This window comes from Rhinolophus sinicus, chromosome 2 (genome assembly GCF_057876585.1).
Source record: "Rhinolophus sinicus isolate RSI-liver-muscle chromosome 2, RSI-T2T, whole genome shotgun sequence".
Lineage (NCBI taxonomy): Eukaryota > Metazoa > Chordata > Mammalia > Chiroptera > Rhinolophidae > Rhinolophus > Rhinolophus sinicus.
The window spans coordinates 122,208,986-122,229,054 of record NC_142502.1 but is presented as its reverse complement, the minus strand read 5'-3'; the positions used below and the strand labels follow the sequence as shown (position 1 = coordinate 122,229,054).

At 43.8% G+C, this 20,069-nt stretch overlaps 1 protein-coding gene across 43 annotated transcripts in view; it reads left to right on the top strand.

Annotated features, from left to right (window-relative positions):
* Nucleotides 1-20,069, top strand: part of MAP4K4 (mitogen-activated protein kinase kinase kinase kinase 4) — a 188,747-nt gene that overhangs the window by 151,616 nt on the left and 17,062 nt on the right. For 2 of the 43 annotated variants that reach the window (XM_074332436.2, XM_074332405.2), the window contains exons 14-25: nt 2,370-2,456; nt 3,134-3,256; nt 4,162-4,323; nt 6,919-7,152; nt 8,090-8,196; nt 9,575-9,723; nt 10,414-10,511; nt 12,416-12,591; nt 13,113-13,233; nt 14,198-14,389; nt 16,349-16,466; nt 16,800-16,970. In XM_074332436.2, coding sequence (XP_074188537.1) covers nt 2,370-2,456; nt 3,134-3,256; nt 4,162-4,323; nt 6,919-7,152; nt 8,090-8,196; nt 9,575-9,723; nt 10,414-10,511; nt 12,416-12,591; nt 13,113-13,233; nt 14,198-14,389; nt 16,349-16,466; nt 16,800-16,970 — 1,738 coding nt within the window. Of the gene's footprint in view, nt 1-2,369; nt 2,457-3,040; nt 3,261-4,161; nt 4,324-6,918; nt 7,153-8,089; nt 8,197-9,571; nt 9,724-10,413; nt 10,512-12,415; nt 12,592-13,112; nt 13,234-14,197; nt 14,390-16,348; nt 16,467-16,799; nt 16,971-20,069 lie in introns of all 43 variants that reach the window. The other 41 variants (XM_088796005.1, XM_074332404.2, XM_088796002.1 and 38 more) reach the window with 30 other exon arrangements.

Genomic DNA, 20,069 nt, shown 5'->3' with positions numbered 1-20,069 from the left:
TGGCATGTAATTCAGTACATACATATGTAACATTAGAAAAACTAACAACGTTGTTGTTTTGTTTAACAAAAAAAAAAAAATCAGGATTTAGTAATATGTACAGCATTTGGTAATGCCAGATAATAGTTGTCTTTAGAAATCTCTTAAGTTTGCTGAACCACCTGTGCAAACAGAATCGACTGCTTTTCGTTACCTTTGTTGTCAGAGTGAATCCCATTACCAGCCTGTCATGCCTTTGAGTGGATCACTCTTTGTTATGAACTTTGAATAAAGAAATAAAGTTATGAATGGGGACCAATTTAAATAATGCTTGAAATTCATACTTAAAATACTTGAAAAAAAACCACCACAATTGCATTAACTTCCAAATTTGGTTAATCAGCTACTACTATCCTTGATACTAATTATATGCGTCAGGTTTCCTGAGACTTGGGTCTTCATGCTTATCAGTTTTTCCTAGGAATTTAAGTGATATTCTTTATCTGTTACCTTATTGATATTATTGGCCAGTTAACTGATGTGTTTTTTTCACATTCTAATTTATACTTGGGGACCGCAATGAGGAGAGAAAACATACACACTTTTAAAAATTAAATCACCTACGGGTAATTCTCACAGTTTGATTGTGCGAAGATGGTATGAAAGTAATACTCAATCTTTATTGTTCTAATGGCAGTCATTAGCTTTTGTGGATAGCAAGTATTCTTCACCTCTTCTTTTAAAAAATAGCATCAGAATTCACTTTTATTCTGCTTTCCTCATTCTGTTACAAAATAATTGCCCTCTTGACAGCGGTGTAGGAAACATGTCATTTCTGCCTCAGTGTGCGTGTTTGTGTACATGTATAATTGTACCCTGTGTGTTCATTGACTGTTAGGGCCTTTGTAATTTGGATCGATGTGAATTTTCCAGTTGTCCCTATGTTTTGAAGGCAGAAAACCAATGAAGGGACTAAGTAAGTTACGGTTTAATTCTGTCTAGTTCAAAGAAGCGCTGAGCTGGGAGTCAGATTCCTTTCTCAGTCATTGCTGGGGACGCCACACACCACGTGGGCAGCCCTTGGCATAGTGTGTGTCGTGGAGGGTTAGGCTTACATGCACCTCGGGAGTCCAAGGTGCAATCGGGGGCATTTGCCAGTGGCCTTGCAGACATGCTTTTCCCCACATTGGCTCTTTTTGGCTAAATTGCCTTTCTAAGGAAATTTTGTCATAATTTCTATTACCCAGCATTCTCTGAACCAGGATTATTGGCTAATTAACACTTTTGTTCAGCCCAGATGTATGGTTATTTTTATCGCAAGGTGTGAACTTTGGTATGAGTGGATGGTCAGCAGTAGACACTAAAGAAATCTCCTGAATTTCAGCATAAATTTGCCCTCACAGACCCCATAGTCTACTCCCCTTCTAGAGAACTTAGCTTTCTTCCCTGTTGAAAAGGAAGGAAACTTCTTTTGTCTGTACAATGTTTCATTCTTTTCAGTTATTTTATATCTCATGTTGGCGCCTCACAAGATGTCCTGAGAGTATTCTTGGTGCTCATTTCTCAAATGAGGAGACAGAAAATGGGAGCTTGAGGGCTTGCTAGAGGTCGTAGGTGGAGGTCACGTGCTTTCCCAGGCCTTTAAATATGCATGCAGCGTCAAGGTTGATTCTTTCCTCTTTACATAACATGTTGTGGATGTGTTTACCTGTTGTCATTAGTTTATCATTCTCTTCCCATTGGAAATAAGTCACGTCCACCCCCTCCTTTCTCTGCGCGCGAGCGCACACACACACACTCACACTCACTCTACAGTGAAGAGCCTGGACATATTCACTGCTGAAAAGTCACCTGAATCTGGTGCTCCCATGACTTTCAGAATGTAGTCATTCCAGGTATCTTCTGTATCATCGGAGAAAACACAAATCGTGTTTGTTTTAATGTTAAACAGGTTTTAGTTTGGGATTTTAAAAGTTAGCAACCTACACTTGTTATAAATAATGACTAATGCGCAGATATTTATTAATGAGAACCCTCTGGTTTCCTGTCTAATTAAACTCTTGATTTCTCCGGAGTCTGCCATCCTAAGAGGAACTTCACAGTTCTTTAAAACCCAACATTTGTGTGTCACAGCTGTGTTCTCACAGAAAAACTTTCAGACATCTTGGTGTATACGACTGGAGTGCATGTCGTCATATTTTAGACTCTAGATCTCAGCAGCGAATTTGAAGCTATTGGGAAAACCCTTAGCAACAGACTTGGTTAGATGTCATCACTAAGTGAATTACCACTAAAGACGGCTGGGGCAGATGGTTCTCGGTGCTCCGTTCAGGAGGTTCTGATGCTTTCCTTTTGGCTAAATTGATTGCTGGGTAATTTCTGTGTGACAGGAGTATATCAGGCGACAGCTAGAAGAGGAGCAGCGGCACTTGGAAATCCTTCAGCAGCAGCTGCTCCAGGAGCAGGCCATGTTACTGGTAACGCCCCGTATCTGTCTTGTTCTGTAGTGCCAGGGCTCGTGTGTCTCCCCCTCCCCTGAGCTGGACGTAGCCGTGGTCGCCACCACACCATTTTGGTTAGTGCTGTGGGCTGACAGGCTCAAGTGGAGACGTCCTCTGTGGTCCTACTGCTTGGGGCACATTTCCAGGTGGCTTTTATTTACTTATTTCCTGTTCATAACTTAACTGTTCTCGTTTGGTAGATAGACAAGGTTTTGAACAGAAGTTGGCATTCAGTGAACAAACCAGAATGCTAAGGGCTGAAGGTTCAAAGCACTTGCCATAGGATTTTTACATAGTTTAAGTACCTTTTGAAACCATCAAAACCAATGACGTTTAATTCAATTCTCTCTCTGTCCAGTGATATTATGGCTAGCAACAAGCTGTCAGATTTTTCCACAGGTAATATGCTATTTAAAATCCTAGCCATTTTGCTTTGTTATAAAACAAGGGAAGGAAAAAAAAAAAGCATGGTCTTTAAAAAGAGTTGAGAAAGTGAATCTGGAGAAGAGGTGCGCTCTGCAGTGGCCCGTAGATTCAGTGTTCTCCTCTCCCTCTCCAAGGAGTGCCGATGGCGGGAGATGGAGGAGCACCGGCAGGCAGAGAGGCTCCAGAGGCAGTTGCAACAAGAACAAGCCTATCTCCTGTCTCTACAGCACGACCACCGGAGGCCGCACCCACAGCTCCCGCAGCTCCCGCAGCACCCGGATCGGAGCAAGCCCAGCTTCCACGCCCCAGACCCTAAGCCCCACCACGAGCCCGCCGACCGCGCTCGAGAGGTACCTGCTTCCTGTGCTGCTGAGACACTGACCGTGGGATGCCCCCCTCCTGACAGCTGTCTGATACTAGTGCTGGGGGGGCTTAACACCTCGCTGCTGACCCCCACACCCTGGGTTTTCTAGCTGAGAAGTGAGGGACCCGTCCAGCGTCTCTTATCTAGTGAAGTGTTTTGTGAAGCGAACACTAAACCAAACAGAAAGAGGGACGATTGAGGGACAGAATGGATCTTTAAAATGTAAACGAGGGGCATGTGGCTTGGCTGACTACTTTCCTGCCATGAGCAAAAAGTACGCGGATGGCCTGATTTACTGACTTTTTGGTGATGGTGATTTGTGACAGAACTGGTGCCTCGGGGCCCCAGAGCCTCCCAGTGAGGATGTGGCAAAGCAGTCGCTGTTCAGGGGACCTACCGTTAGGAAGATAGGGATCGGCCTCCAGAGGACACTGAGTTCTGGCCAGTAGGTGGCGACCTGCCACCGCGTCTGGCTCCCAGAGAGGAGATTCTGGGACCAAGTGTTCTGCTTGTTGTGGAATGCCTTTCTTTTTGGTGGAAGGAAATGTGTTTGGGATTCCTGATGATAATTCTTTAATTTGTTGGTTTAGTTGGTTGTGAAGATTTAACTTGGTTTTCTAGTTTATCATCTAGAATTCTTGCCAGGAGGAGATTTTAAAGGGCACCTCTCCTTTTATCTTAAGTATTTCTTTATCCTGCATCAAATCCTAGTACTGGTTTACTTGTCTCTCCCCGACTCCCTCACCCCCCAGCTACCCCTCTCTTTTCTTGTTTTCTTCAACTAGAAAACAGGAAATTTCTCTTTAGAGTCCGTCCACTGCCAGGCTTTCTCGGGTATCTGCTTTTTTCCCTTACTAACACTGAGTTCTGTCTTCTAATTCTCTGATGCAGGTGGAAGATAGATTTAGGAAAACTAACCACAGCTCCCCTGAAGCCCAGTCTAAGCAGACAGGCAGAGTATTGGAGCCACCAGTGCCTTCCAGATCAGAGTCTTTTTCCAATGGCAACTCCGAGTCTGTGCATCCCGCCCTGCAGAGACCAGCCGAGCCACAGGTAGCGAGCGGCATCCAGCCGGCTGTGGGTGGAGGAGACGCACGTGATAGCTCCCGAGCCACGGGCTTGCTTGTCCTGTCCTCGTTTCCGTGTGTCACCACATGTGGAAAGAGAAGGGGTCAGCAGGACTGAGTTTAGACTAACTTACAGAGCACAGAGCCTCATTGACAGGGGAGAGAAGGATTTTTCTTTTAAGACTTCTGTTGTATGTATTAAGAATTCTAGACTCAGTGATTTCTTCCTTTAGTCTAACTTTTTGCCTTTCCTAACTGAGATGTTCATAGATAAGCACCTCCTTATTCTAATACAAAGATTTGCCAGTTTCGTTTTAGGAAGGTAGTATCATAAGTACATAGAGGGAGAACCAGAACTTTTCCTTAACCCGTCGTCCTTGGCTTCTGGCCACTTCTGGGAGTGGGCTTTAGAAAGCCAACGACGTCCCTGAAATTCCATGTAGCAGTTTTTGGTTTTGTCCAAAGGTACATAGTTTTCTAGGAAAAGGGCCTTTTAAAAGATTCTGGAAAGGTTCAAGATCCAAATAAAGGTTATGATTCCGTGGGTTAGGTGTGGCTTTCCCTGTAGTAGTCCAGAGTAAAGGTCACGAGCTCTCATTGGCCGACCACAGCCTTCTGCCCTGTCCAGGTGAGGCAGAGCCTTCTGGGCTGACTGCTGTGTGGTTAAGAGACCCTCTGCCGTCTGGAGAAGAAAGTAGACTGCAGAGGTTACCCACGTCAGAGATCTCAGAGATCCTTAAAACACCGACTCCACCTCTCTCAATGAAAATAAACGACTTAGACGTTTGCTCCTTTCAGCTGTGTTATCCAGAACACTGGGAATAATTTCTGAGGCTGAGTTTACTTGTCACTGATGTTTGCATGTACTGGGAGACAGAAGTTCACATGCTTGTGATAGAAGCAGCTGTGGTGTTCTGAAAAACAAATTCAGATGAGGATTTGAATGTGTTTTATAGTAAATAATCCCAGTATGAAGTAGTTTTTTTAGAAAAAGAACAAGGACTGAAGGAAAAGGTGTATGTGTATGTGTGTGGGGCGGGGGGCGGGTGTTGGGAGGTGTTTACATGGGATCAGCTGCTTCTTGATTCACAGAAGAACTGACCACAGGCCAGTTGGCAGCTCCAGAGAGTGATGGTTGGAAAGAAAATGAAGCAGATGAGAGCAGGAGATGGTAAAAACGAAAAAAGGGAAGGAGGGACTAGTAGAATTGGTTTGATGACACTCTCACAAAGAGTCCAGGATTAAACTTTTTATTCTGAAAGTAAAACTTAACCCCAAATAGAAAATTTTTATCTATTTAACCACTAACAGTTTAGAAAATAGGAGTTCCTGAGTTGTGTAGACCACTTTTTATATTAGTGACTAGTTATTGCAGTTCCTGGAAACAGCCACCCTTTTCCTCCTTCTGTGTGAAATTGCTTTGTGCTGAAACATACACCTATGAAAACATGCTTTGGGGGGAACTTTTTATCAGGTAGGACTCGTTATTTTAAAACCCATTTTTGAAAATTACAGATAGTACTTTCTGTTCCATGTTTTTTCCCCTGAAAATTTTAAACATTTTAGGCATCTGGGCTTACACCAGTCAGTAACTGGAATTATATGACTCTCACCTAGAAATTATGGAATCATAAACCTGGAGCTAGTTCTGAATCTTGCTTTTCGAAAAGCTGACTCAGTTATGAATTGGTACTTCCAGTTTTCATTAAATGCATTATGTAATAGATACACAGCTGGAATTATGTAAATTGCAATGTTGAACACATTTTAAAATAGAATTGAAAGAAAGTACAGATTATATCAGATTGTTTCCCCCGTTTAAAAGCAACCAGATAAACTCAGTTGACAAGTAATTAATTGTCAAGTAGAAGGAGAAATTAGGGACTTATAGCAATGAATATTTCTAAAGAAATCAAAGTTCTTTTTTTCATAGCTGTTAATAGTATGAAGATGCATGGAGATCTAGGATTTCAGTGTTTTAAGACTTGGGAGAAGAAAAAGGAAAATTATTGGTGTATTTGAAAAGTTGACTGTTTTTAAGTTATTCTGTTATAGTCTGTCAAAACATGAGGGGTTTGTGTTTGCTCATTAAATGTGTTGTTTTGCTGTTACTTGGTTTGAAATCCTGCACTGCCAGGTAACCTGCGAGTGGATAGATAGGTCTGCATGTACGGCAGTGTACGTCCTGTCTCCTCTCTCTCTCTCTCTCTCTCTCTCTCTGCCTTTCCTCTCTGCCTCTACCTGCTCTGACACGGATGTGCATGCAGCACGTTGTCCCTCCTTTCAGGACAGGAAGGCGAGAAGCCTTTTTTAAAATTTTAAATCTTCATGTTTACTGCTAGCTGTAATGTTTGTCCGCATATTAAAAGAGTTTTCCTTATAAGTGTACATTTATTTTCTCCATGTTGTGTTCCCCAGACCATTTCTTCACTTAAAAGTATAACTGTTTTGCTGCCTGGCTTACCTAATACTGTAGCACCCCAGTTTGCACTCCCCCAATTCCTGCTTTGAATTTGGTATTGACCAGAAAAGCGTTTTATGCAGAACGCATTGAATGTTTTGTGTTTTGTTTTCTCGTAAGGTACAGTGGTCCCACCTGGCATCTCTCAAGAACAGTGTTTCCCCTGTCTCGCGATCCCATTCCTTCAGTGACCCTTCTCCTCCCAAATTTGCACACCACCATCTTCGCTCTCAGGACCCATGTCCACCTTCCCGCAGTGAGGTGCTAAGTCAGAGTTCTGACTCTAAGTCGGAGGTACCTGACCCCACCCAAAAGGCTTGGTCTAGATCAGACAGTGACGAGGTGCCTCCAAGGGTAAGAAGCAGGAAGACAGACGTGTGCTGCTTTTTCCATTCTGTTACTTTTAAAAAATTATTTTAATTAAGGGTATGGTGACTTCACCAGAATTAAGGGGCGATGAAATTTCAAAGGAACTTTTTATGGTGGGGAGAAAGGTCCATAGTTAGGCAATTACGTTCAGCCAACAGCCAGTTTTTTAATGTTGTTGTTCACTGTGTACATAAATACAAGGTAACATAATAATTTAAGAGTAAGTCTATAAATAATATGCTTCTAGAACAAACAGAATCAAATATGTATTAGCAGTTGTCTTATAACTACACAGAAGCTACAAATTATTTTGGAACATTAACCAGTACCAAAATTTTCAGAGAAGTCTTATAAAGAAGAAAACTAACATAAGCATATCAAAGAAAATGATTTTTTTCTTTTTAAATTGAGGGACGTTTTTGTTTTTGTTTCGAGTTTTTTTTTAAAATAATTTTTTTATAATTACTTAATGGTGAAATGAAAGAAAAAGGCACATTTTAGTTTATTTTTCCTCCACTTGGAATTTGCTTCCTCTGAATATTTTCTTGCTTCCTACCAGTCTTTGTTTCTTGCTGATCCATTTGCAGACATTGTTTGGTTTCTTTGAGCTTATTTTCCTGATTCTCACATCATTTCAGCAAAATGCTTTGTATGTCCCCTGCCACCAAACTTCAGTCCAAACATCATATATAGGTGTTACAGAAGCCTAGAAGGGCTGTTTGTCCTGGCTCCTTTGATGCCTTTGACTAAATGTTCTCTTTCTTCTGTATCAGTGGAGGGCTGAGGAGGGTCAGGGATGGGGGGAGGTTGGTGGTAGGAAGGCCGATGTAATTGGGACTGCTGTAAAAATATGTTTTGGTCGGGAAATCTTTTTTTCTCCTCATATTTTCAAGAATGTAATTGCTGTATTTTCTACCCAAAGGTTCCTGTGAGAACAACATCTCGTTCCCCTGTTCTGTCCCGTCGGGACTCCCCACTACAGGGCAGTGGGCCGCAGAGTAGCCAAGCAGGTCAAAGAAACTCCACCAGGTAAAACGAGGGAGAGGCTGAAGAACAGATTTCCGGCGCAGTCTCCTGCAGTCATATGTCATCCGTTTTCATAAAAATGCCCACAAAAAGGGACGTGCTGGGACAAAGAGGTGATCAGTTTGTAAAAGAAGAACTGCCATAAAATCCATTAACGTAAATCACATTACATTAATCTGGAGTGAAAAGAGTCTGAATCCGACTGTGTACACTGGCAGTTTTAAAATGAAAGCTAGCACCTGTTTTTGTAAGCGTTAGTGGAAGGAACAGCAGAAAAGGGGGAGCGGGCCTAAGAGACTTGTACCCTGAAGGAGCTTACTATCTAAACGGTGGCCTAAGGCCTTGGCAATGGTATGGGACTCACAAAAAGGCCGCTAAAGAAAGCCTGCGGTTGACATACAGTCTGCAGGAAACTCGTGAGTTACCAAGTAACAGTTTTAGATGCTATTGCTGTTCCGTCCTGTACAATAGCTATTAGCCACTTGGGGCTACTTAGATTTGAATTTAACTTAATTTAAATAATAAAATTAGAACCTAACTTTCTTAGCGGCACTGGCCACATTTCAAGCGCTCCTGGCCCCATGTAGCCAGTGGCTTCCGTGTCACGGCTATAGAACACTTTCATCATCCCAGTAAGTCCCACTGACCAGTGCCGTCCTAGTGGAAGAAGCAAAGGGCACTGTGTCGCTGTGTGGAATGTTTTGTGCCTGATCATCACTGATCCTCTGAAGGTACCTTTGTGCACACGGAACCTCAGTGTAACTTGAAGTAGTGAGATGGCTGATAGCCCAGAAGCTGCAGGGAGCCGTCTTGGTCCTTAAATGGTCAGGGCGGACTGTGGGTTCCCCTGTGACTGGGTCTGTGCATCAGCTCTCACCCAGCAAACTGGTGCCCTGGGTGCGTGCCTGGTGGGGACACATCAGAGCCCATCTGTCTGTCGTGTTCCCAGCACAGCGCAGACAAGGAACCCTGTATAAGTGTCAGTTCATGAGAAGGGGGATGGATGGCTGAGAGCAGCAGCCTGCAAACAGTATAATTTTGTGTGTAATTATATGTAAGTGGAATTTTTCATAGTAAGAAACTGAGTTTGTAGCTGTGACAAGAAATAATGACACTTCTAGACCAAATAGTAGCATTTCGTCTCACACCTGATGGCGATTTGGAGTCTGCTAATGGTAGAATATCATTTAGCATTTTTGGTTTGTTAATATGAGATAAAAGCCATGAATAATGTTGTTACAGCTTTTGCTGAGCTGAATGTTAAATGCTGTTTGTAGGCTGTTTTTCTCATCTTCCCTACATTTCATACATGTGTTATCAGTTGACACTGCATCTTGGCATAATGCATTAACGGTTCTCTCCTCTTCTTTTCCAACAGCAGTATTGAGCCCAGGCTGCTGTGGGAGAGAGTGGAGAAGCTGGTGCCCAGGCCCGGCAGTGGCAGCTCCTCTGGGTCCAGCAACTCGGGATCCCAGCCTGGCTCCCACCCTGGGTCTCAGAGCGGCTCGGGGGAGCGCTTCCGAGTGAGATGTAGGTTGCCTTTCCTTTCTCCTTTCCCTATTAACCACATCGGGCTACGATCATGTATTGGGAACCCTTTTCCATCATGGGAGCAGACCTGTAGTCATCACATAGCTGCGTATCACAAAACAATATTTCAGTACGGGCTGTTAGTGACACTAATTAATAGTCATCATAATGTTAATAATTAAAGAGTTAACTTTTGAGAGCTTACACACGCCCAGCACGGGGAGCACTTTGCATGCGTTACCCCATGAGATCTAGTTATTGTGTCCATTTTACAGATTACAGTAACTGCAATTTAGTGAGATTAAATAACTCCTTCAGGGCGACTAGCTAAATGTCTGAGCTTAGATTTGAACCCACTTCTTTCAATATAGACTCCATCAATATTGACGTCAGTATTGGTTATTTCAACCTACTCATAATAATAGGTTATCAAAATTCCCTCTCCCTGTATTGTCATAATATAAGAAGGTATTGTGAATATTAACTAGAGTGTGATGATGGTGTAAATAAGGAGTCAGAAGCCCTGGGGTCCAGACCTACATGTGGAGACCCTGCCATGAGTGGGGCTAACAGAAGTGGGCAGGGGGGTGACAGGAGAGAAACAAAAGGCGGGTGGGCTAGGTCCGCTCTGGAGCACACACCTGGATGCTGACATGTATCTGCCTTTCTTGTCTGTTTTGAACTTTGCAGCATCATCCAAATCGGAAGGCTCTCCATCTCAGCGCCTTGAAAATGCAGCGAAAAAACCTGAGGATAAAAAAGAAGTGTTTAGACCTCTCAAACCTGCTGTAAGAATTGCACAAAATCAGTTTTACTTATTTCAAGCTTGAGTGAGATCTTTCTATTAAAAATAACGTAGTTGAGAGGCGCAATCCTTTCTGTGGGCCCCCCCCCCTCACAGATTTGAGGAATTATAAGGAAGCCATGTACCTCAGACACATTTGTGTCTCCCCACCCAAGTCATAAAAAATTGCGAAAGAAAAGCCTTTTTATCTCTTTGCTTAGCATTAACCTTTACGCATTCTTGATGAGTTGGGCATTTATAATACTGGCTTTTAGAATAAATTATTTTACATCACCTTCTTAAACTCACCTGTTATTTAAATTCTGCCTTTTGGTACCTGGATGGCAGTGTGACTGTTTCTCACACTTCTCCTTTAATCCCTGTTGCATTAACTGACCACGTGACTGCTCACACTGTGGATTTCTTAGCCTGTGGGAATTTTGGTTTCCTGCTTGATTGATTTCTGTGCTTCTCCTCTCTCCCCTTCTTTCTCCCGGGCTGCTTTGTGCTATGCATTCTTCATCACTGATGGTTTACCCGGCTCAATGGAACTGCTGCTGGACTGCAGGGTGAAGTGGTAAGCCCGCCGGGGAAATTCAGCCTCAGAGCAGTAACCTAACTGCCTTTTAAACCGAGCTTGTTTTCGACCTATGTTGCTTTTCTTTCCTCAACTTGCCTTTCTATTCTTTTCTAGAATGAAAAACACTAAACTTTTGCCTCATGTTTTTAACAACAGAATTTGCTGCATGCATTTTTAAAATTACTAAATAGAGCTTTTAAAAACGACTTCTTAAAAAGCCACAGCTGTAGTCATGAAATAGTTAACAAGACTCAAGGTCCAATACTTGACCACTGCTATTTCAGAGGCTCAAGTTCAAAGAAAAGAAACATGTTTTCACTGTAGAGAAGAAGAAAACTGTTGGAACTGGTAAAAAGAAAAAAACAGAATAGCCTGCTTTATAAAAAGTCATTATTTTAATATAAATTCCCAAGTAGAAAGGTACACTTCAGACTTCTGTATGAAAATGTAGAATATAAATAATAATCACACTTGGAAATTATATTTGGATAATTGGTTCAGTCTTAAAATATCTCAGTATAGAAGAGTAAAGGGAAATGAAGCCCTATTTGAATAATATCTTTTACTATGGATTTCTTCTCTCTCTGATGTTCATATTTACTGGCACTATGACGGGGATGTGGAGACGTGGGTACAGTGGGGACAGGGCGGCCTGCCTCATTTCCTGCCCACAGCAGCACACACTGCTACCACCCTGTCACTTCGTGTGTCATGAACTGTTCTTATGAATGTCGCAAGTTGTTAATGATTGAAGCAAGATGTGAATGATACACGGGTGCTCACTTCACTCTTTCACTTTTTGATAGGTTCGAAATTGTTAAAAATAAAAGTTGGAGTTAAAAATAAAAACTTCACCAAAGACGTACTTTAAATCAGCCCTCTTTAACTAGAGTCTTGCTTTATGGATAATCTCCTTAGAAGATTTTTTCACAGAGGCAGATCTCTTTATAATAAACTCCAAGGACCTGTCTACACACATTTGCTGATCTAGAATTTTATCTTACAGTTGAAAGAAAAATGCTGTCAGCTTATCATAAGCAGATTATTATTTTTTTATTGTGATATTTGAACTGTATTTACCATCTTTGACTTCTTTTTGTCTTATCTGTATTTTTGTCTATCTTTTGAATTTTTTTGGTCTTTTCTACCAGAAGCTTTAAGGACCTACCTTTACATGATACTGGTAAATACTCTACCAAACAGTTTAATGAAACTACTGTTGTGGCTCTTCTCCATCAAGTAGTCAGAACAAACAACTCCTCATTCTTTGCTGGTTTCTCCCACCCCTGCACCCGGCCTTGCCTTACTCTTTTTCTCCTGTGCATCAGGATTTGACTGCACTGGCCAAGGAGCTTCGGGCAGTGGAAGATGTGCGACCGCCGCACAAGGTGACAGACTACTCCTCATCCAGTGAGGAGTCGGGGACCACGGATGAGGAGGACGACGATGCAGAGCAGGAGGGGGCCGAGGAGCCCGCGTCCGGAGCGGAGGACACCAGAGCCGCGTCAGTCCTCGGTGTCTCTGGGGAGGATGAGTGTCCCCACTGGGCCTTTGCACTGGGAGCCAGTTTTTCCTTAACCTGTCCTGAGAGTCTGTGAACATGTAACATGCAGGTGTCCTGGGGTCAGCGGCAGGCAGCCTTTGTGTTTCCCTTCTGCTCATATGTGTGTGTGTGTGTGTGTGTGTGTACGCGTGCGCACGTCAGTGCCTCTCCCCAGGACCCCCAGGACCCCCGCATGTGTTTCAGTGTTTCCTTTTAGTTTGAGGACATGGTAGACGCGAAATTTCATTTCAGCGTAACTAAGTATCCATAAGTGTTCCTTCTGATTTTTTTGCTCAAAAACAAACTGTACCAGCAGGAAGTTCATTATTGAAGGGGAAAAGCTAAGCATTTGTTTTCCTTGAGGGAACTTTCTGGCTGGAGAGCTGACCTCACCTAGTAACTCTGAGAGGGTGCAAATCTAAACAGAATGTCCTTAACTAACGGGACTTCTGGCCCTTCACCTCTGGGTTTTGTCACAATAGGTCATCTCTGAATTTGAGCAATGGTGAAACGGAGTCCGTGAAAACCATGATTGTCCACGACGATGTAGAAAGTGAGCCAGCCATGACCCCGTCCAAGGAGGGCACTCTGATCGTCCGCCAGGTACCCGTGTCTTCGCTCCATGGTTGGAGGCTGAGCTTCTGTAGTCATTAACCCACTTGCTCATTCACTCACTCATGCTGTTTCTACGCCATCGTCTGTTTTCATGTTGACAAGCCCCAGCGGGTAGAGTGGGCTAGGGCGGCAGGTGCGTGCTGCATGCGACAAGGTGGCCAGCCGTCTGCACCCCACATCGCTGCTCCTCTGCATGTCTTGCGACGGCCCTCATTCAAGCAGCGCGCTGAGTCTCAGTCTGTGTCTGATAGAGAAGCCGCAGGGTCCTGGGCAGGCTTGTGGCGGAAGATGGGGCTGGTCTAGCGTCCTGTGCCCCTGCAGAGAGCGCTGAGCTCTGAGCCCGGCAGCACAGGGAGGGCCTCGGGCAGCAGCAGGGCCGGGAAGTCTCTGGTGTGTTCCCCAATGTTAGTCTTTTCACTTGTTGACTATTAAATGTGTACCACCCAGTTGTGCTCAGATTGGATGATGGAGTTTTACAACTGTCTGTTCATGTCTCAGCTTAGCTGTGAAGAAAGCGATCGGCTTCTCATTTAAATAGAACAGGGCACCGATCTAGCATTTTGGACTTTCCCCTGAGTATGTCCCATGCTACGGGACGTGGGAAGAACATGGACAAGACCAGGATTCAAAGAAATGACAGGGTACTTTCTAGAGCTTCAGACAGAAAGATTTAAAAAGAAAAAACTCCTGGTGGTTTTGGTAACAGCGGCCGGTGTGGCAGGAGAACCTGGGTGGATGCTCGGGTCCTGTGGCCAGCAGATGAGGTGGCTGAGCCCCGACGGCTGCACTGTGGTGTTCAGCAGGGCAGTGGCAGCGATTCCGGCCAACGTCGTCTGACCTTTCCCTGCTGATGTAGCAGCCTGGAAAGTCACAAAGCAGAGTCAGTTATCAGTAGGTCGTAGGCCATTTCAGCAGCGCTTGAGCGAGACCAGTGTGCCTGTTTTCTCTGCAGAGTACAGTTGACCAAAAGCGTGCCAGCCATCATGAGAGCAATGGCTTTGCCGGTCGCATTCACCTCTTGCCAGATCTCTTACAGCAAAGCCATTCCTCCTCCACCTCCTCCACTTCCTCCTCCCCATCTTCCAGCCAGCCGACTCCCACCATGTCCCCACAGACACCCCAGGACAAGCTCACTACTACTGAGGTATGTCTCGCACCACAGCTGGCTGCTCTCCTAGGGTTAGACCACTGCCTAGTTGCTAGTGTGCAGAGGAGACCTTCCCCACCCGCTTTCTTCTGTCACCTGCCCTCCCCCAGCCCCACGTAACATGCTCCAGACCTGCATACAAACCCCTAACCTAGACCAAGCGCCCTCCGGACTTGCCGGCTCACGGTTTCTTCTCCTCTAGATGAGTGTAGCTGCATGGCTTTCTGTATTCAGTTTATTTTTTTTTAAAGCCTGAATGAAATGATTGCTATATTCTCAGATCCGTTATATATTTGCTATGAAACTCTAGCAGTCCTTTGTGGAATCTGCCTTTTGCATTCTTTTTATCTGATAAATAAAATACAGAAAACTTTGGTTAAGCAGACTTGGCCTGATCTGACAAACTCGTTGTCCTGAGCAGGGATTTCCTTCAAACAGGGCTGGATTGTCTTTTTTTGAGGGGGGAGGGTGCGTGGGGGCTTGTGGGTTGGTTACTCTTAATTGGTTTCTACCAACCCTGTTATAAGGACTTCTTTCCTTGACATTTACAACCATTCAGAGTTTAAGAGGAGGCCAAATGCTTTTTGGGGAAACCTAGAAAGTGAGGACGTTCAGCAAGACGGGCAAAGGTCTGAGTGTGCTTTTAATTGCAAATGTGAGCGGGAAATCCTGCGTGCTCATTGGTAGGCGTGGCTGTGGTGCTCAGTCTGGGTGCCCGTCGGGTGAATCCCTTCTGTGGAACAGGGGCCCCCCCGCAGGGACAGTACACCTTGCCCACCCTGTACTGAGTGACCCAGTGATTTGGTTTCATGGGAGGTTTGGTTTCTATGCATTTGTCTCACAGTTGAAGGAGGCTGAAAGTGGCTTGTAGATTCAGCCAGTTGTGCTGATGTACACACTTAACAGCCTGCTCCTACTTCGGTTTCCTTGTTAGAAAGGATCGCACACTCCTCACCCCTGAGGAGTGGGGGCAAGTCAACTGCTTTTAAGGCAGGCTCGCCTCAGGGAGGCCGTTGGCGACTGGCCCCTGGTCGTGGGACAGGCAGGAAGGCTTCCAGCGAAGGGCATGGGTCCTAGGACATGGTGACTGCAGCTGCCCGTGGGGGGAGAAATGGTACAGGATGAAAGGACTGGAGCAGACACGTTCTCTTTTATCCAGTGATGAATCCCACCTGCACTCACATTTCTCCTCACATTTATATTTAAACTTTGCTCCATTTTGCTCTAATGTACAGAATTTACTATAACCCTTAACTCACTAAACTGGCAACTTTACTTTTCTGTTTGTTTTGTTTTTAATTGTCATTACATTTCCACTTAACAATTTGTTTCACTTCCTTTGTGTTTTTTTTTTTTTTGTCTTAAGTTACATTATTAACCAAAACACTAGTGCTGGTAAAAGAGCAAAAGGATATGCCTTATTTTGTCGTTTGCACCTTTCACTAATGAGCCCCTTGTTTGATACGGGTTTAATGATGCACCTGAAACGAGGGTAGCCAAGCTTCTGTAGCTTTCTGGCAAGAGGCTCACTTTAAAATAAATAATATAAAATTAAGATCTGCTGATATTCCAATATAGATTAATTGGACTTTTGGGGGCAGGAATTCAGAAATTGATGAGAGGAGATCAAGACATTTCAAACCTCCTTTAGGAGTTTTTCATTACAATTATTTACTCAGAGCATGGCATGTAGATCTTACTGGTAGCGTGCGGCATTCCGGTCTTGGGGAGCACTGTTCCCGAAGAGACGTAGCTCTCCCCGTGGGCCCAGGTCACACCGCCTGCTAGGGGGCGTGTGGCACCTGTGCAGAGGCGCCCCCATGAGCGTCTGGGGCCTCATGCAGAAGCACGGGGGCTTTCATGGGGAACCAGTACAGTAGAGAAGTGGGTTGAAATGTTTTAATGTTCATCTTCTTAATGTCATTTGTATTAATAATGTTGAAATTTACATTGCAGACTCAGTCCGCTAGTAGCACACTCCAGAAACACAAATCTTCCTCCTCCTTTACACCTTTTATAGACCCCAGATTACTACAGATTTCTCCATCTAGTGGGACAACAGTGACTTCTGTGGGTAAGTAACGTAGCAACAAGAACGCAGCTGACAAACAGGACTCGGTCACTTTGCGTTGCTCTTTCTGGTGGCTTACTAGGCATAGCACAGTGGTGTTTCATTCAGGCGCAGACCTTGGATACACACCCCCCCACCCCGCTTGCGTTGCCTTATTTGCAATGAGCTGTGTGGTCCATTTCCTTTTTCCATTTCCATTTCCTACAAATTTCTTTTCCTTGACAAAGACTCAGTTATGCCATAAGAATATTTCCTCGATGTGTAGCGGGGTGGGGGGGGGGGGCAGGTGCGGGGTTAGTGTGTACAGAAAATAATTTCCAGTGTCCTGTGTTTTAGTGGGATTTTCCTGTGATGGAATGAGACCGGAAGCCATAAGGCAAGATCCTACCCGGAAGGGCTCAGTGGTCAATGTGAATCCCACCAACACTAGGCCACAGAGTGACACCCCAGAGATCCGTAAATACAAGAAGAGATTTAACTCTGAGATTCTGTGTGCTGCTTTATGGGGTAGGTATCTTACTGCTGCTCTGGCCCTTTTATTTTTGTTCTGAACAGGGGACTGGTGTTTTAGAGAAGTACTGTTTTGGCTAGTTTAGGGATGTTTTGAAGAGCTGCTGACAGATAAGATGGCAGACAGCTCTGACGCCATCCCTGTCCTGTAGAATCATGGCAGGTGTGTGTGTACGCTGGCACTTGGATCAACCGTCAGGTATTAGAAAGAAGAAAAGTGAAACGATGAGAAAGACATCCAGTTTGGTCCACAGGGAGAATGAAGAAATGCGTTGAATGGCTTTACCTTAAATGTTTCGGTTTGACATTTTTTCTTTGCTTTTTGTGACTTGGGCCTCACATCTCAATGAGGCTTTTAAAAGCAGTCTGCTGCTGGCCAGGTCTGCAGCAGGGGCCCGTGGAACTGACTTTCCTTTTGAATCCCTGCAGTGTTTGTGAATCATCTTGAAAACCTACGACACCGTCAGAGTGTGTTCATGGAGCATGCAGTGTATAGGAACCTGCCGTCTCACTTTCTATAACTTGCTTTTCTGTCACCCCCCACCCCCACCCCCACCCCCGTCCACCATCACCTTCCTCACTCCCACAGACATCCTACTGTTGGCCTTCCCTTGTCTTTCGTTCCCACACTTTATTTTTGTTCTCCTCCTCCCTGGTCCCCCAAATCGGCTGTTTTTAACAGAGACCCTGCATTTCTACTCAGAAGTCCCTTAATCCCTTGACATTGCAAGTATGAACAGATAGAAGACATGCAATCCGTTCACTGAGCCTACACCACCTGCACCTTAGCACGCGCGTGCCTTCCCCATAGGGACTGAGCCAGCTTCGCTCCCCACCCACCTCACTGCCCGAAATGAGGGAGGCTGACGTGGAAGAAGGCAATGCGCTTACTAAGCCCCTCCCGCTCGTCCACCTCTGAGCTTTATCTGTCCGCTGACTCCTCCGCTGGCCCCCTCAGACGCTCCTGCTCAGCCTGGCTCCTAAGGGTTTGGAAGAGCTTCTCTACCCATTACAGACACACCTACTTACTCTTTAATTCCTGCAGCTCTGGGTTGCTGTCCTTGTCACTACTGAGTATTTTAAATCCCCTAATGATCATAAGGCCCTTCCTTTATTAGCGTCCTAAGTAGAGGTAACCGTAGCCACTTGGGGGATGGTTGCGATCACAAGAAAGTGGCCGGCGTAGCATTGTCTTGGCACGTTCGCTGCTGCTTACGGAATGTCGGCTGTGGTCGTTCAGAGAGCCGAGTCCCACACGGAAGGCCTGTAATGGGGGTGTTTATGTCATCAAAAATGATTATATTCTATTTCATGTGGACGTAGTATTAAACACGTTAATTCTCTAGAAGTTGAAGTAATGTTTGTCCAGACTGTTTGCACTGGAAGCCGCCTTACCCTTATTTTATATTCCTCTAATTCCTCTAAGTGCTGGGCCCCACTCTGTGTGCCGTTAACTGATAGTTTTAAGTAAAATTCTTCTTTTTCCTAATTAGTGTCTTTAATACCTCTGAGAAAAATAAAGCATCTCGAACCTGTGTTTTTAAAAATGAAGTGGTGCTTTCTGTGGATCACTGTGAAAAGAAGAGATTAGGAGGTGACTTAAAATTGAAACGTTTTTTCTGCAAATGAGTGTATTTGAGTTGCTGAGTGGCTGCAGGCACATCCATGGTGGCTTTCGTTAACCTGCTTGTGGTAGCTGCCGTGAGTTACCTGTCAAGTTAAAAATAAGCCTCTTTCAGACTTAGACCCAGAGACGTCAAAACCTGTACTGTGACAGCTGTACCCTGACAAGAGAAAATTCAGAGGATTTGGAAGTTTATTTTCAAATGGTAAAATTGGCGCATTTACGTTCTGCTGCCCAGTGTTAGATACATTTTTTGTGTGTACCTTCCCAGAAAATGCTTGCAGTGATCATTCTTTTTTAAATCATCTTACATAACAGACTTTTGTTTTGTAAATTGTTGTGTATTTATTGCATTTTTTAATAAGGCAATTTTCCCCAGTTTGCAGCCAGGATTATTTTAACACGTCTTTTGAACATGATTGTTTCCAGTCTTATGGTCATAACGAATCGTCTGCAGTTAACTGCAGCATTTTGCCTATAATATAATTTATAGACTTTGAAGGAAATTTTAAATCATGTTATACAGCTCTTAGCCATTTTCTCCATCAGCCGACACCAGATTCCTTTGAGTATAGTTGCAGTTCTTGGCACAGCTTACCTTTGAATGATTAGCCTCGTAAAGTTTAATTATATCTAGCAGTTGAAAGGTTTAAAAAGTGAATTTATAAAAAACTAATTGCAGCATGCAACTTAATTTTTTTCATAGGCCCATAATTTTCAAGGTTGTTATTTTCCAGTGACTGTCTATATTCCTTCAACTGCTAACACTCAGTACTTTACACAGTTTTTGGAACAACATAATAGAGAATTAGAATTAGGGTATAAGTGCCAAAATATCTGCAATTTTGTGTATATGAAAAGATTTTTTTCAGCTTAATGTTTATTCCTTTATTCTTTCTTACTGTAAAATCTTGATTGATATTTGAATGCTAGCTATTTTTGGAAACCACAAATAATAAAAAGATTTCACACAGGTCATGTTTGGGGTAGCTATTACCAAATTTTTAATGTATATTTTTTTAGCTACATGTTATTGACAATTAACCAGGAAACTATTAAGATATTATATGAAATGAAACCTTTGGAACGGACACTTTGTCTGGTGACACCTCTGTCAGTTAATGTTTTGTTTTATCTGCTGCAAATGACTTAAAAGCTATTTAGAATTACCTCACCTAGGGATGTGAAGGCAATCAAGTCCCCATTGACAGGGCAAAACGGCCAACCTCCAAAGTAAAATTTTAGGAAAGTGAGTGGAGCATGGCATCAGCATTCATTTCTCTTATCCTGACTAAATCTGTTTTTAAATTGGACGGCAATTGTTTTTCTTTAAGTCATCATCTTGTGTGTGTGATATTTCTATTGAAGATGAACTTTTTATAAGAGCATAATGGCTTGCTGTAAGCCTCATAAAGTGTAACACTGTGAGCGCTAATCCAAAGCCGTGATGTGACCTGATTAATAAGATATCA